Here is a 17728-nt window from a genome sequence, read left to right as displayed (position 1 = left end):
CATTCCCCTTTCTCTCCAGGCCTTGCACCATCTGACTTCTACCCTTTTCCAACCATGAAGTCTTTTTTGAAGGGAAGCACTTTTCAGATGATGATGAACTTATTTCCGAGGTAAAGTCTTGGCCCCAGATGCAACCTACCGACTTCTACAGATGAGGTCTTCACAGCTGCATAAAGTGATGGTTGCAATGTGTCACCATTTAATGGTGGCTTATGTAAAGAAGGGCTCATAATTATGCCAAGTTTCGTGTATCCCAGTCTTTGGGAAGTGGGTCAGGGGGAATCTTTAAGGAATATCCCTTGTGTGTGCGTGTGTGCATATATATATACATATGTGGAGGCGCAATGGCTCAGTAGGGGGTGGTGGCGATCCCTGCTGTACTCTTTTGCCACAACTTTCTCTCACTCTTTCTTCTGTTGGCCTGCTTGCTTAGCCAGCGGGGTGGCGTCATTTGAAGGCTAAAACAATGCAAAGCGCATTGTGACCAGCGATGTGCAGCAACATCTGATAGCCTGGTCGGTCACGGTGATATATACATATGTGTGTGTGTAAGTAATGGACTTTTTTTAGTTTCTATCTACCAAATTCACTCATAAGGCTTTGGTTGGTCCATGACTACAGTAGAAGTGCCATGCATGGAGACTGAAACTAGAACCATGTAGCTGGGAAGCAAACATCTTACCACACAACCACGACGACATCTATGCTTATCAGAATTTTGAGGAAAAAGAATTGTTTTCAGAGAGAGAGAGAGAGAGAGAGAGAGAGAGAAATTATTAGAATGCAAGAAAGTATTTATGGAAAAAAGGGGATTGGTGAACCAAAGAAAATGATTGGTGATCCATCAAAATTTGCAGAGAATTATAAATTTCCATGGCAGAGAAATTCTGTTCAAGAGCGTGTGTATTAAATTGAAAGCAGACCACACAGAGGAAATTGTCAATGTGAAAAGAGAACCTGAAGGCAGGAACCAAAAGGAAGTGGAACAAAAGACTTTATAGTGATTCTTCTTTTGTAGCAGAACTTCAAAACCAAGCAGACGACAACAATACATTTACAGTTGAGGACAAAATATTAAGATTCTTTTATCCTCGTATTGTATGTATATACAGAAGAACAGATAAAAAAAAAAAAGGTGCCAATGTAAGATACTATGGCAAGTCTATGTTTTGTAGCAGAATTTGAAAGCCAAACAGAAGATATGAGTGAGATGTAATTGGAAGATTCTGGAGAAAAAGTTTGGATTTTTTTTCTTTTTGTAAAAAAAGCTTGGAAACCAATTAGGTGATGCAAATAATCCCTTTTAGGAATGGAGAATCATGAAGCAAGCAAATAAAGTTATGAATAATGGTTTCAAATTTTGGAGAGCCTTCAACTTTTCAAAAACTGTTATCCTTGAGATTCACCATTCCAAAAACCAGGATTTATTCAATAATCTCTTGAAGTTTATAAACTCTTTTATGTTGTCAATAACATAAAATTCTTGCTGATGAGAATAAAGTTTTTAAAATGGATAAAGAAATTCGAAGGATTGCTTTGGTCCAATGTTATAATGCCTCTCATGTTTGTAGGAGATGTAGGTTCAAGTTGCATGGGTAACCTTCAACTTCTGCATATATATGTATGTATATATGACCTTTTTGTGTCCACAGTTCGTGATAGACCATGCCTTTCTTTTGCTGGGCTCAAATCTCATTTGTGAACCCATGGAAAACGAACATCTGTCATCTATTCTGCCAATATGTCTGTGCACACCTTTCAATGCAACATATGCCAGAAGGTTTGCAAATCTAACTGAGGCTTCAAAAGACATTTTAAGATCAACAAAAAGATCAGAACTTATTTGCTGCTCTTGGTGGTCCAAATGGTATATTCAATCTATGTGGGTGTCTTTTCAGAACATTGGTTTAAAAAGCCACATCAGATGCCACGATGGTTCTAAGATGTAGGTACAGGAGGTGGTCAAACTTTGCATAAGGAGCAGACAACCACCACCACTATGTATGTATGTATGTATGTATGTATGCATGTATACATGAATGCATGTATGTATGAATGCATGTATGTATGTATGCATGTATGTATGTATGCATGCATGCATGCATATTATATTATAAATAATAAATGAGTGGAAATTGAATCAATGTGTGTGTGAGATATTAAGGCAGTATGACTCTCCCCATATGCAACAAAATTTGTTTCAACACACGAATTCACATAAAGAATCTGGCAAAACAGATACAAAAATGAAGTGTATATATTGGGTGGTCCCATAAATAATGCGTTTTTTTTCAATTGCAGGAATTAAAAGTCAGAAGAGCTACAGGATAAACTACTTGCATCAACTTGCTATAAAAGCAAGTAGTAATTTTGCATTGTACTTATTCTTAGTGCATCACTTTACTGGCACCTGTGCCGTTGGCATGTGTAAAAAGATTCGAGCGAGGTCATTGCCAGTACCGCCTGACTGGCCCCCGTGCCGGTGGCACATAAAAGCACCCGCTACACTCTCGGAGTGGTTGGTGCTAGGAAGGGCATTCAGCTGTGGAAACTCTGCCAGATCAAACTGGAGCCTGGTGCAGCCATCTGGTTCGCTAGCCCACAGTCAAACCGTCCAAACCATGCTAGCATGGGAAGCGGACGTTAAACGATGATGATGATGATGTATACTTTTTCATGCTTACATGGGTCAAATGGAATTTGATGAGGCAGATTTTCTATAACTGGGCGCTCTTCCTGTCATTAACCATCACTCATTTCCTATCAAGGTAATGATGATATGAACAGGGATATAACAACTTGAAATATGTGAATATAAGAAACATTTTATCATTAACAATTGGCAGGCATTACAAAGTGACTCAGGGACTCAGAATTTTCTGTATTAGCATTCAGGTACACACTCAAATATATACATACACACATACCTATTATACATACATACATATTAATTATATATATATATATGAGTATGTATATGTGTGAATACATGTTTATATATTTTTATATATATATATATATATATAAACATGTATTCACACATATATATGCTCATATACATGCATATATTCAGATGTATATGCTTACATACTTACATATACTCACACATGCAGAACACAGATAATATATATACTGACAGCCAAGTGAAATATTTACTTGGAGGTATGTTTAAGTCGTTAACCATTCTTGAAGCTCTAACTCCGCACTTTCTACTTTATTAATTAGCGATGCAATAGATCTGGTTTCACTTGGCAATGTTTTCTGTAATGTCATCACCACCGTCATCATAATGATGATGACGATGATGATGATAATCTTAATAATAATGATGGTGATGATGATGATGATGATGATAATAAGTCTTTCTACTATAGGCAGAAGGCCTGAAATTTTGGGGGCAGGGGAAATTGATTACATCGATTCCCAGTGCCTAACTGGTACTTATTTCATCGACCCCTGAAAGGATGAAAGATAAACTTGATCTTCACAATGGAATTTGAACTCAAAACCTGAAGATGGATGAAATACCTATTTCTTTACTACCCACAAGGGGCTAAACACAAACAAGGACAGACAAACGGATTAAGTCGATTATATCGACCCCAGTGCGTCACCGGTACTTATTTAATTGACCCCAAAAGGATGAAAGGCAAAGTCGACCTCGGCGGAATTTGAACTCAGTACGTAGCGGCAGACAAAATACCTATTTCTTTACTACCCACAAGGGGCTAAACACAGAGAGGACAAACAAGGACAGACACACGGATTAAGTCGATTATATCGACCCCAGTGCGTCACTGGTACTTATTTAATTGACCCCGAAAGGATGAAAGGCAAAGTCGACCTCAGCGGAATTTGAACTCAGAACGTAGCGGCAGACAAAATACCACCAAGCATTTTGCCAGGCGTGCTAATGATTCGGCCAAGGATGATTTCATATTTTGGTATGAGGTCAGCAGTTTTGGGGGGAGGGGTAAGTCAATTAAATTTACCCCCCACCCTCACCGTACTCAACTGATACTCATTTTATCAACCACAAGAGGATGAAACATAAAGACAACCTTGGTGGAATTTGAACTAAAAAATGTAAAAGATGGACAAAATACCACTAAAGCATTTTGCTTCATATGCTAATTATTCTACCAGTTCATCACCTTAACGATAATAATAATTATTGTTGTAGTGCACCTGAGCATTTTTTGACACTTATGTAATAATGATAATGATTTTATACTTTAGTAGAATTTTGGGGAAGTGGTAAATCAGTTGATTGACCCTTGGGTTCAGCTCTGAAAGGATAAAAGGTGAAGTTGACCCAGGTGGGATTTGAACTCAGAATATGAAAATGGATGAAATGCCACTAAGGATTTTACCCACTGTGCTAATGACTCTGCCAGCTCACAAACATAATAATATATTTCTTTACTGCCCACAAGGGGCTAAACATAGAGGGGACAAACAAGTACAGACGAAGGGATTAAGTCGATTATATCGCCCCCCCCCCCAGTGCGAAACTGGTACTTTATTTATTAACCCCGAAAGGATGAAAGGCAAAGTTGACCTCGGCGGAATTTGAACTCAGAACGTAACGACAGACGAAATACCGCTAAGCATTTCGCCCAGCGCGCTAACGTATCTGCCAGCTCGCCAATAATAATAATGATTTCGGACTTTGGCACAAGGCCACCAATTTTGGGGGGTGAGGGGTAGTAATTTGATTACACTGACCCCAGCAATCTTGACGGGTTTTGAACTCAGAACAAAAATGACAAATGAAATACTGCTAAACATTTCACCTGACATGCTAACAATTCTGCCAGCTTCCCACCTTAAATAGTAATGATAATTATAAGTGAAAATTAAAAGGGGTATCTTCCAAGGGGACTTCTTTTCTCTGTTACTATTTGTAATTGTACTAATACTCCTTACAATGACAGTTAAGATGGGTTAAGAGGAAGAAAGGCCCCTCATAGAACCATCTTCTCTTTATGGATGACCTGAAATTGTTTGGGAAATCTGAAAAACAGACAGATTCCTTAACCAAAACAGTCCAAAAGTCTGGTAGGGACATCGGTATGGAATTTGGGATTTGCTCAGTACTTAATATGAAGAGAGGGAAGAAAGCAGCCTGCAGAGGATTGCGGTTACCATCAGGAGAGACCATGAGTGAACCCTACAGTAGTGTGTATAGATATTTAGGTATTTTGGAACTGGATGACTTTCTACACAGAGAAATGAAAGTCAAGGTCAGTGAGGCGTACCAAATAAGGGTGAAGATGGTTGAAATCCAACCTGAATGTCAAAAATTCGATTACCGCAATGAATATCTGGACAGTTGCGGTGGTCAGATATAGTACGTCCATCCTCAAATGGACTAAGGAAGAAATATCAACACTGGATAGAAGGGCGGGAAAGTTGATGACGCCGCATGGGGTGCTACACCCTAAAGCAAACATAAACAGACTGTATATGAAAACAAAGAATGGTGGCAGAGGACTAATTAGTATAGACATTTGTATAAGGAGTGAAAGGAGAACGCTTGCCGAATATTTGATAAATAGTGATGAAGACCTGTTGTAATATGCCGCGAAAGATATGGGTGTAAATGCAGATGAAATGATGGGCAAGGAAGCGTTTAACCAAAGAGCTGAGGAGAAGAGAAAAAAGACCTTCTTGAAATGAGAATTCAAGGACAGTTTGAAAGGAATGCACAGGAAGTTAAGAATAGTATAGCATCATGGTATGGCTTGAGAGAGGTGATTGGAAGCGTACCACCGAAAGCCTGATCATTGCTGCACAAGACCAGGCTCTTGATATCAATTCAGGGAAGTATAATATCTACAAAACTTCTGATACACAGAAATGCAGACTCTGCAGTTATATATAGTGAAAGCGCATGGCTTAGTGGTTAGGGCAATCAGCTCATCATTGTAAGGTCGTGAGTTCAATTCCCAGTGATGTGTTGTGTCCTTGAGCAAGACACTTTATTTTCACGTTGCTCCAGTCCACTCAGCTGGCAAAAATGAGTAGTACTTGTATTTGAAAGGGCCAGCCTTGTCACACTCTGTGTCACGCTGAATCTCCCAGAGAACTATGTTAGGGGTACACATGTCTGTGGAGTGCTCAGCCAATTGCAATGTTAATTTCAAGAGCAAGCTGTTTTGTTGATCGTATCAGCTGGGTCCCTCGTTGTCATAACCGACAGAGTGCTCCTTTATATACATATATATTCACCTATATATATATTTATACATACATATATATATATATATATATACACACACACATATATATAGGTATAAATATACATATGTATGTGTATATATATTTAGATATATATATGTATATGTGTGCATATATATATGTGTATATATACATGCATGCATGTATATATGTCTGTATGTACATATATATAGATATATGTATGTATATATGTATATATATATATATATGTGTGTGTGTGTGTGTGTGTGTGTGTATATATATATATGTGTGTGTGTGTGTGTGTATATATATATATATATATATATATTATATATATATATGTGTGTGTGTATTTATATATATATAGATAGATAGATAGATAGATAGATAGATAAATGTATGTATGTGTATAGATATATAAATATAAATGTATATATGTATATGTGTGTGTGTGTGTGTATATAATATATATATATATATATATATACACACACACAGACATACGTGTTTATATTCAGAAGTTTGCATATGAATGACTGCACACGGTGTGTTTTTACAAACTTCTCACTTATCTTTCTCATTTGTTATACAATACTTAAGCAAAACGCATTAAGATGCGAGACAAACTTTCATAGCAAGATGATATTTATCGCATAAACATCCATCTGCAACCACACCAAAACCACACCACACCACACTGCTCCGTACAGAACCACACCTCCCTTTGGTGCTGTGCATGTTGTTACCGTGTGCGTTTGATAGACAGTTAGAAATCTGAGAATTATCCCAAATATCTTCCTTGCTTTTCAATTTCAAACTAGAATTAAGCAATATGATGTGAAGCGTTATCTCTTAAAGATGTTGCAATTGATTGTGCAATGCTTGCAGGCGCTGTTATACATGCAAGTTGTTTGTGTCTTGACTGCATCCATCTGCAAATCTGAAACTTTTACTGATCATTAGAAAAGATGTGCGTTGTGTGTGTGCATATGTGTGTGCATGGGCATGCATGTCTGCATGTACATATATATATATTTAGGTAGATGTATATGTATTAAATATATATATGTATGCATGTATACACATTTTTATAATTATTTATAACTGTGTATATATATATATATATACATATATATAAGTATGGATGTGTGTGTGTGTGTATATACACATTAGTATATGTATATGCATTACATATGTGTATATGTATTGAATTTATATTATATGCACTTATAAATGTTTATATATATAAATATATGTGTGTGTGTACATATATATGTTGGTATATATTTATATATACACATACATACATATATATATATAACACCACACATCCTTTTCCATGTAAGTTTTATCTACATATATATATATATAATATATATATATATATATATATATATACACATATATATATACATATATATATATATGCATATTTTTATGGATATATACATGCTGATATGTATATATCAATCTATATATATGAGGATATATATATATATATACACACACACACGCACACACACGCACGCACACACACGCACGCACACACACACACACTCACAAACAATATATATATATATACATACACACATACATTGTACATGTAATTATAGTTGCTAGATAGTAATTTAATCTTCTTTCGCAGCTGTGTCTACATGAGCAATGAGCATTACAATTAAATCCATATGCGCCTCAGTTCACCTAAGACTGCAGGGCGATGGTGCAAATGGGGATGTTTTTTTGTCTTTTCATTCACTCCCCAAACGACACCGAATACACGCTAATGACCCTGAAATCTTCCTCGGGTCTTTACAACGCAGACTTGTATGTGCACATACACACATACATATATTTATACATATATACACACACACACACATTTACAAGAGTATTCACACTAAGATATTCACAGATGTAAATATATGTGTTTGCGTGCGTAGAGGTTGATGTGTGTATATGTTTTATATAACAAGTTTGAAATAAAATAAGAAAAAAACTGTTCTCTAAAGTTATACGCTTAGCTAAGCCATCATTTGCAAGCGATTATGCTCCGATGGTTTGTACTAAGCTGTCTTTAATTGTTCTAGGTGCCTAGACAAAGAAACCCTCTTGATTCCCCTATCTTTGGCTTAATAGAACATCGTATCTGATGCCTCTAGGGAGGGAAACCTCTATTGGCAGTCAGTTGGTACACATTTACAGCTTAGTAGGCTGAGGCAATGTGAAATAACTTTGGACACAAACTGCCAGTCTATCCACATACTGAATATCTGACCTTCTAATCATGAATGCAGCATCTGATATATATATATATATATATATATTCTTACATGAAGTGAAATATATGTCTGGTCATTAGAGTGACCAATGGTTTTGCCTCCATAAACTGCTTGACCATATAGAGGTTCCATCATGGGCACTGGAGCATGGCTGCAGTCAAATGACTGAAACAATTAAAAGACATATACTCTTTACTCTTTACTCTTTTACTCTTTACTCTTTACTCTTTTACTCTTTTACTTGTTTCAGCCATTTGACTGTGGCCATGCTGGAGCACCGCCTTTAGTCGAGCACATCAACCCCAGAACTTATTCTTTGTAAGCCTAGTACTTATTCTGTCGGTCTCTTTTTGCCGAACCGCTAAGTTATGGGGACGTAAATACACCAGTATTGGTTGTCAAGCGATGTTGGGGGGACAAACACAGACACAAACACATGCACACATACATATATATATACAATGCTAGGGGGACAAACACAGACACACAAACACACACACTCATATATACAACGGGCTTCTTTCAGTTTCCATCTACCAAATCCACTCACAAGGCTTTGGTCGGCCCGAGGCTATAATAGAAAACACTTGCCCAAGGTGCACGCAGAGGGGCTGAACCCGCAACCATGTGGTTGGTAAGCAAGCTACTTACCACACAGCCATTCCTGCACCTATTTAACTTCATGTAAATGCATTACTGCTCTAAACTTTAGAGTGTGTTTCATTTTTGGATATATGTTTTACTGACGATATATATATATATATGCACACATACATATATACACACATACATACATAGAAAGGAGAAAGCTGATTCAAAGATTGCAGATCTAAGCTATCACTGGAAGTGTAAAAATCTGTAAAACCTTCCAAAAGTTTACCATTTAAGTATATATAAGCATGTCTATATATGCAAGTATATGCATGAGAAGATATACATAAAACAAAACATACAAATCTGCACATATACATACATAAATACCCTGTGGTTGATATTGAAATTCCAATGAAGGGGCCTTAGATTTAGATTAGAAACCAGCTTGTCCTCTATTGGCAAGAAATCTTGAAATAAAACTGAATAACAACATACATATATATTAATATGCATAAATAAAAGAGGCAGGCAATAGGTTGCTTAGCCACATACCGAAAAATTAGAAATAGCAGTCAAAGACTGTTTATTTCTATTTTCTACAAATGAAACTCCACATACGACATATCTCTGTGGAGTTTCATTTGTAGAAAATAGAAATAAACAGTCTTTGACTGCTATTTCTAATTTTTCGGTATGTAGCTAAGCAACCTGTTGCCTGCCTCTTTTATTTATATACAAAAATATATATTGAGATGTACTTGCATAGCAAGGGATTTGATCTGAGATCGTGTGCTGGAACCAAAACAATTGCAGCGTGGAAGGTGTTTGTAAGCCATTTAAGAAACACACAAAAGCCGTTCAATTCACTTCAACATTTAAGTTTAATTTATCAAAATATTTTCGTCGCTATAAGACCGCGACCTGTTCACTGACAAAAATCCGTGCTGCATCTGAATATATATTGAACTTTTTTATAAAAGTTCCTACCATTAATGGTTATATTTACATGCCGAAATCTACCTGTAAATAATTGTTGGTTTTTTTAAAAACTATTAAAACTATTATTTACTCTTATTATATTACTTATTAATACACATACATACATATATGCGGAGTAGATAAAACAGTGGACAACTGATGAAGGGATTGTTCGTTATGTTGCCTGTCTTGTTTTTCTATTTGTTTCTTTTGTTGTTTGCAAAAAAAAGTTCGTTTTCCATGTTTTCATATTTCATGTTCTTGTTTTCCACGTTGTTTACATTTTTTGATGCCCTGCACCCATATATGCATGTGTATATACATATATATGTAAGTATGTACATGTATATATGCATATATATATATATATAGGCGCAGGAGGGGTTGTGTGGTAAGTAGCTTCTTTACCAACCACATGGTTCCGGGTTCAGTCCCACTGCATGGCATCTTGGGCAAGCGTCTTCTACTATAGCCTCGGGCCGACCAAGACCTTGTGAGTGGATTTGGTAGACGGAAACTGAAAGAAGCCCGTCGTATATATGTATATATAAATATGTATGTGCGTGTATGTTTGTGTGTCTGTGTTTGTCCCTCTAGCATTGCTTGACAACCGATGCTGGTGTGTTTATGTCCCCGTCACTTAGCGGGTCAGCAAAGGAAAACGATAGAATAAGTACTAGGCTTACAAAGAATAAGTCCCGGGGTCGAGTTGCTCGATTAAAGGCAGTGCTCCAGCATGGCCGCAGTCAAAATGACTGAAACAAGTAAAAAGAGAAAAAGAGAAAGAAAGATATATCATCATCATCGTTTTACATCCGTTTTCCGCGCTGATATTATTTACATTATCATATGATTGAATGCCACACATCCATTCCCAAGTAAGTTTTACCTATCTCTCTATATAGGATAAGATCGTTAATTTAAATATCGATCTTATCAAGTGGCCAGCATGGGAATAAAAACCTTCAAAGGTAATAATTATTTTTAAAATTATAATTTAGGGTATCTAAGAGATACCATCACGCTGGAAATAGCAACCAAAACTTGACTCTAAAACCACATTAAATGTTCATACAGCACCAGGAGAGAAGACAAAAGGACAAGATGAACTAGCAACAAAAATTACTGGATAATTCCAGATCCCGGATTTCTGACTCTTGTGCTGTATGAACATTTAATGTGGTTTTAGAGTCAAGTTTTGGTTGCTATTTTCAGCGTGGTGGTATCTCTCATCTATCTATATATAGGGCGGCAAGCTGGCAGAAACGTTAGCACGCTGGATGAAATGCGTAGCTGTATTTCGTCTGCCGTTACGCTGTGAGTTCAAATTCCACCGAGGTCGACTGTGCCTTTCATCCTTTCGGGGTCGATAAATTAAGTACCAGTTATGCACTGGGTCGATATTATTGACTTAATCCCTTTGTCTGTCCTTGTTTGTCACCTCTATGTTTAGCCCCTTGTGGGCAATAAAGAAATCTATCTATCTATCTATATATAGACATACATTACAAATACATATGTATATATTACGTTTATTATTTATACATGCATATTTTTTCAGTGGCATTCTGGGATGAAAATTGGTACATCAAAGGAGAATGTAGCACTAAATCATATATGGAAGAAATAATTCTGTTGGAGATGATAGATCTTCATCCAAGTGTAAGGTGTTCTGCAATCTTTAAAGCTGCCAGCATTGGTATGCGGTATCTGGTCTCCGTCCCCCATGGAATTGGTGAAGATGTCAAATGGGTACCACATGGCTCTCATGTGGCTACTTGTGTTAAGTGTTTACCTGACAACATACTTGAGGCTTTACAGCGTATTCTGGCTGACCCAAATGAAGATGTGAAAATATCTGCTGCTCTCTCATTGTTTTGTCTTCATCAAGGAAATGAACAGGTAAGACTGAACTTGTAAAAAGATGCTTTTACTAATTTTTAAAAATCTTCGTTGTATGTAATTAAAAGGGTAAACGGTAAAGATCCCCTTCAGTCATGAATGACTATGGGATTGCACCTAGAAGGTTTCCCTCCTAGGCATAAGTTCAGGCAAGGTTGTTTATGGAAGACCAGCAGTCGTCCAGGCATACCGGTCTCCCCTCTTCACACCATTATATGTGCATAGGGTAAAGACCCCACTCGTTGGACATGAACAACCATGGGATTGCACCTAGAAAGTTCCCCTCCAAGACACAAATTCAGGCAAGGTTGTTTATGGAAGATCAGCAGTCGTCCAGGCATACCGGTCTCCCCTCTTCACACCATTATATGTGCATAGGGTAAAGACCCCACTCGTTGGACATGAACAACCATGGGATTGCACCTAGAAAGTTCCCCTCCAAGACACAAATTCAAGCAAGGTTGTTTATGGAAGATCAGCAGTCGTCCAGGCATACCGGTCTCCCCTCTTCACACCATTATATGTGCATAGGGTAAAGACCCCACTCGTTGGACATGAACAACCATGGGATTGCACCTAGAAAGTTCCCCTCCAAGACACAAATTCAGGCAAGGTTGTTTATGGAAGATCAGCAGTCGTCCAGGCATACCGGTCTCCCCTCTTCACACCATTATATGTGCATAGGGTAAAGACCCCACTCGTTGGACATGAACAACCATGGGATTGCACCTAGAAAGTTCCCCTCCAAGACACAAATTCAAGCAAGGTTGTTTATGGAAGATCAGCAGTCGTCCAGGCATACTGGTCTCCCCTCTTCACACCATTATATGTGCATAGGGTAAAGACCCCCTCGTTGGACATGAACAACCATGGGATTGCACCTAGAAAGTTCCCCTCCAAGACACAAATTCAAGCAAGGTTGTTTATGGAAGATCAGCAGTCGTCCAGGCATACCGGTCTCCCCTCTTCACACCATTATATTGTGCATAGGGTAAAGACCCCACTCGTTGGACATGAACAACCATGGGATTGCACCTAGAAAGTTCCCCTCCAAGACACAAATTCAAGCAAGGTTGTTTATGGAGATCAGCAGTCGTCCAGGCATACCGGTCTCCCCTCTTCACACCATTATATGTGCATAGGTAAAGACCCCACTCGTGGACATGAACAACCATGGGATTGCACCTAGAAAGTTCCCCTCCAAGACACAATTCAAGCAAGGTTGTTTATGGAAGATCAGCAGTCGTCCAGGCATACGGTCTCCCCTCTTCACACCATTATATGTGCATAGGGTAAAGACCCCACTCGTTGGACATGAACAACCATGGGATTGCACCTAGAAAGTTCCCCTCCAAGACACAAATTCAAGCAAGGTTGTTTATGGAAGATCAGCAGTCGTCCAGGCTACCGGTCTCCCCTCTTCACACCATTATATGTGCATAGGGTAAAGACCCCACTCGTTGGACATGAACAACCATGGGATTGCACCTAGAAAGTTCCCCTCCAAGACACAAATTCAAGCAAGGTTGTTTATGGAAGATCAGCAGTCGTCCAGGCATACCGGTCTCCCCTCTTCACACCATTATATGTGCATAGGGTAAAGACCCCACTCGTTGGACATGAACAACCATGGGATTGCACCTAGAAAGTTCCCCTCCAAGACACAAATTCAGGCAAGGTTGTTTATGGAAGATCAGCAGTCGTCCATGCATACCAGCCTCCCCTCTCCACACCATTATATATACACAGGGTAAAGGGTAAAGACCCCCTTTGGTCATGAATGACCATGGGATTGCACCTAGAAAGTTACCCTCTGAGGTACAAGTCTGGGCAAAATTGTTTACAAAGACCAGCAGTCGCCCATGCATACCAGCCTCCCCTCTCCGTACCATCAATGTTATCCAAGGAAAGACAAAGCTCAACACAGCCTGGCACCAGTGGCATCACAAGTCATTTTTACAGCTGAGTGAACTAGACTAACACGAAATAAAGTGTCTTGCTCAAGAACACAACATACAGCCTGGTCCAGGAATCGAACCCACTACCTCATGAATGTGAGCCATACATCCATGCATCTTCTCTACTAACTGCTCCTGAGATAATTGTGAGGGCGGCGTCTTCAGATTGTCCCTCCATGGGGTCCTGTCAGAAGTAGCTTAGCTATCCACACTTTCCAAGTGTGACCAACTGAAACTATGGTTATTGTCTACCTATCTCGTTCTTGGTTTAACCCTAGGTCTCCTGCTGGTTGGAGCACCTTGAAGAATCCTACTTACAATTCTGTCTTGTGACATTCTAATCCTATGTCCATAGTGAGCTATGACTTTTCAATGCAGAGAAACAGGGGCTGATTTGGATAGACACCCTGATCTCCAAGCCATGCACCCTGACAAGTAATGTCACCCCAAAGATCTTTTGAAGGATCTCCATTTGAAGTACTTGTATTCACAATCATCCTCTTTTAGTTGTCACTCAACATTCATGACTGAATAAGAACAAAATAAACTAGCAAAAAAATTACTGGATAATTCCAGATCCCGGATTTCTGGCTCTGGTGCTGTATGAACATTTAATGTGGTTTTATTCCAACTTCCTTTATATTCCTCTTGATGCCTTCTGATGCTGTCTCCAGGGACCCAACAATGATAGACACAAAAACCAAATTGAAGAACAGGTTTGTCTTTTTTACCAACCTCTTCAGCTTCCCGTTTCCCATCACTCACGAATATGGCCCCAAAATAGTTACTATGCATTATTGCTAAGTGATTTGTCGAACAGTTGAAGTTTCACCATTTCTTATTGCTGTGAAACTTATTGAATATTTAAATTTTCATCATGTAATTTTGTTATGAAACCTATAAAACGTTTGAATTTTTTTGAGCATGTTTTGTTGCTATAGAACTTTCTTGTGTATTTACTGTCTTTTAAATTTTTATCTGGCATTTTATGTTGCATAACAAATTGTAAAAAAATTTTGAAACTGGTGTGTTAATCTTAGAAATTTCCCCCCAAAAAACCCAAAAAACTAGAATTCGTTTAAAGACACAGATGCATTTTCAACTCCAAAACCATTTCTTATCTATCTACATATAACATTAGTGTGTGGGTGTATATATATATATATATTATATATATATATATATATATATATATACACACACATATATATATATATAACACATATATATATACACACATATATATATATATATATACACACATATATATATATATATATACACACACATATATATATATACACACATATATATATATATATACACACATATATATATATACACATATATATATATATACACATATATATATATACACACATATATATATACACACACATATATATATATACACACATATATATATACACACACATATATATATACACACACATATATATATACACACACATATATATATACACACACATATATATATATATATATATATATATATATACACATATATATATATATGTGTGTGTATACATATAGCTATAAATATATATTACATTTATTTAAGAAAGATACCAGAATACATTTACTTATGAAAAAATACAAACAGACAAAAAAGATACTTAAAATTGTATTGCTATAGCACTATTGGACAATACAGGTCCCATCAGAAAGACTGCTTTTAAAATTGAATTTAAGATATCATACCAAAGTTTAAAAAGTATATTCTCAAATTAATGTCTTTCAATACCAAATGCTTAAAAATATGCTTCCCGGTGCATTTGGTTGCATTTACACACAGTCCAAGAAGTGGATAAATGAATGACATCGTTGCAAGCTCAACTGATACTAATTAATAATCTTTCATGTTTTACTGTCTCTAATCATATCTTGTTTTAGTGCTTGAGTGTTTTTGTCTACTTTAAAAATTATTTCTCTACAAATATGTAGGTTTGCACATGTGTACACATATGTGTACTGTGAATACGTGGACCGCGTGTGTACCATTGGCGATTTTTTTTTCCTCTGTCTTCCCTTCTCTGGATCTTTCCTTTTCCTATGTTTCTGACAAAGAGCTCCGCTTGAAACGTAAATCCCTCCTTCTTCCCTTCCTTGCTGAGCATCCAATAATACTATATTTGTTCCACGTCCTCGCGTTGTTGTGTTTTCTCTTTGTGTTTTCATGTTTGGATTAACTTTATATACTAGCACTATGACCTGGCAATGCCAGGTCATAGTGCTAGTGCATGCATATACAGCTGCGTGCGTGTGTACATACACGCGAGTACCGTCCAAATCTCCAGCCAATCACATACAGCTAGCTGGCATTCAATTGGCGTATCAAGTTTCGGGCATTTTGATTGGGTTTTGGATACAAAATTCACAAAAAAGTCACTTCTATTGATTTTTTAATGGCTTTGCTGGGTGACTGGGGAAATGTAAAGATGTGCACGACCACCCTTGGATGATTTTGAATGACCATAGAAAGTGTGAGCCTTCTAACTGAAAAATTGTGGATTTGTATAAAGGGCACACACACAGACATTTTGCCATTTATATATATAGAGATACATATATGTGTTTGTACATATGTGTAAACCTCTAAAATTCTAAATGCACCCTTACACACATTGTATAATGTCTCTACTCCCTTCTCTTCATAATTTATAAACGTCTTTTTCTCCTACTCCATGCAACTTTTTCTTATTTTGTAACCTCTAGTAAAAGTCTCATATTCATTGCATCTCTTAAAACCCTTGTGAGTAATTAAGAAATTACCATTATTATTTCATAAATGCACAGCAGATTAGACAGCAGGAAAAAATTCCTAGCATTGGGCTACAACAAGTAACTTTAGACACCAAGAACCTTCATAAATATCTTAGCTGTCCTTAATTATAATTTCTGGAGCTGCACTAAGCTAGGTTTTATGCTTGTTTCCTCTATCCAGCTGTTCAAATCTTCTGGGATAGTTCCTTATGCACCTATAACTCTATGGATACATTCATTATAATTACAGAGATACAATTATTATAATTCTTTTTTTATTGGAACTCCTGGAGTCTTGTGAGCATAGCAGGCTTGCTGCCTGCAACCTACTGTACCATGCTATCTGTTCTTTTCAACTATTTAATATTTTCCTGATTATTTTGGCCATGCCAAGGAGGCAAGCCTTTTGCAACAGTTTTACTGGGCACTTTATTCCAACTTCCTTTATATTCCTTTTGATGCCTTCTGATACTGTCTCCAGGGACCCAACAATAATTGTCACTATCTTCACCCTTTTCATTTTCCATAACCATAAAAAAATCAATGGAAATTGTAGTTGTGATACCAGTGCTGGTGGCATGTAAAATGATCCATCCGAACGTGGCCGTTGGCCAGCGCCGCCTTGGCTGGCCTCCGTGCCGGTGGCACGTAAAAAGCACCGACCGATCGTGGCCGTTGCCAGCCTCACCTGGCACGTAAAAAGCACTCACTACACTCTCGGAGTGGTTGGTGTTAGGAAGGGCATTCAGCTGTAGAAACACTACCAGATCAGACTGGAGCCTGGTGCAGCCTCCTGGTTTCCCAGATCCTGGTTGAACCGTCCAACCCATGCTAGCATGGAAAACGGATGTTAAACGATGATGATGATGAGGCTAATACATACTTTAGAGCATTGTATATATTGACATTTTCGACTTCCTTCTTGACTATTCGTGGGTTGCAGATATATTAAATTTGCAACAATGCATCCTTTTGCAGGAAGACATGCAAATTCTTAAGGTGCCAAGCAGGAAGAATCCTTAGTATTTT

At 37.6% G+C, this 17728-nt stretch overlaps 1 protein-coding gene across 1 annotated transcript in view; it reads left to right on the top strand.

Moving 5' to 3' along the window:
- LOC118767475 (HEAT repeat-containing protein 4-like) overlaps positions 1-17728 on the top strand; it is a 472731-nt gene that overhangs the window by 103385 nt on the left and 351618 nt on the right. Inside the window, exon 5 of the mRNA XM_036512098.1 lies at positions 11617-11957. Coding sequence (XP_036367991.1) covers positions 11617-11957 — 341 coding nt within the window. The remainder of the gene's footprint in view (positions 1-11616; positions 11958-17728) is intronic.

This window comes from Octopus sinensis, linkage group LG22, assembly GCF_006345805.1.
Source record: "Octopus sinensis linkage group LG22, ASM634580v1, whole genome shotgun sequence".
NCBI lineage: Eukaryota > Metazoa > Mollusca > Cephalopoda > Octopoda > Octopodidae > Octopus > Octopus sinensis.
This window is presented reverse-complemented; position numbering and strand designations above follow the sequence as displayed.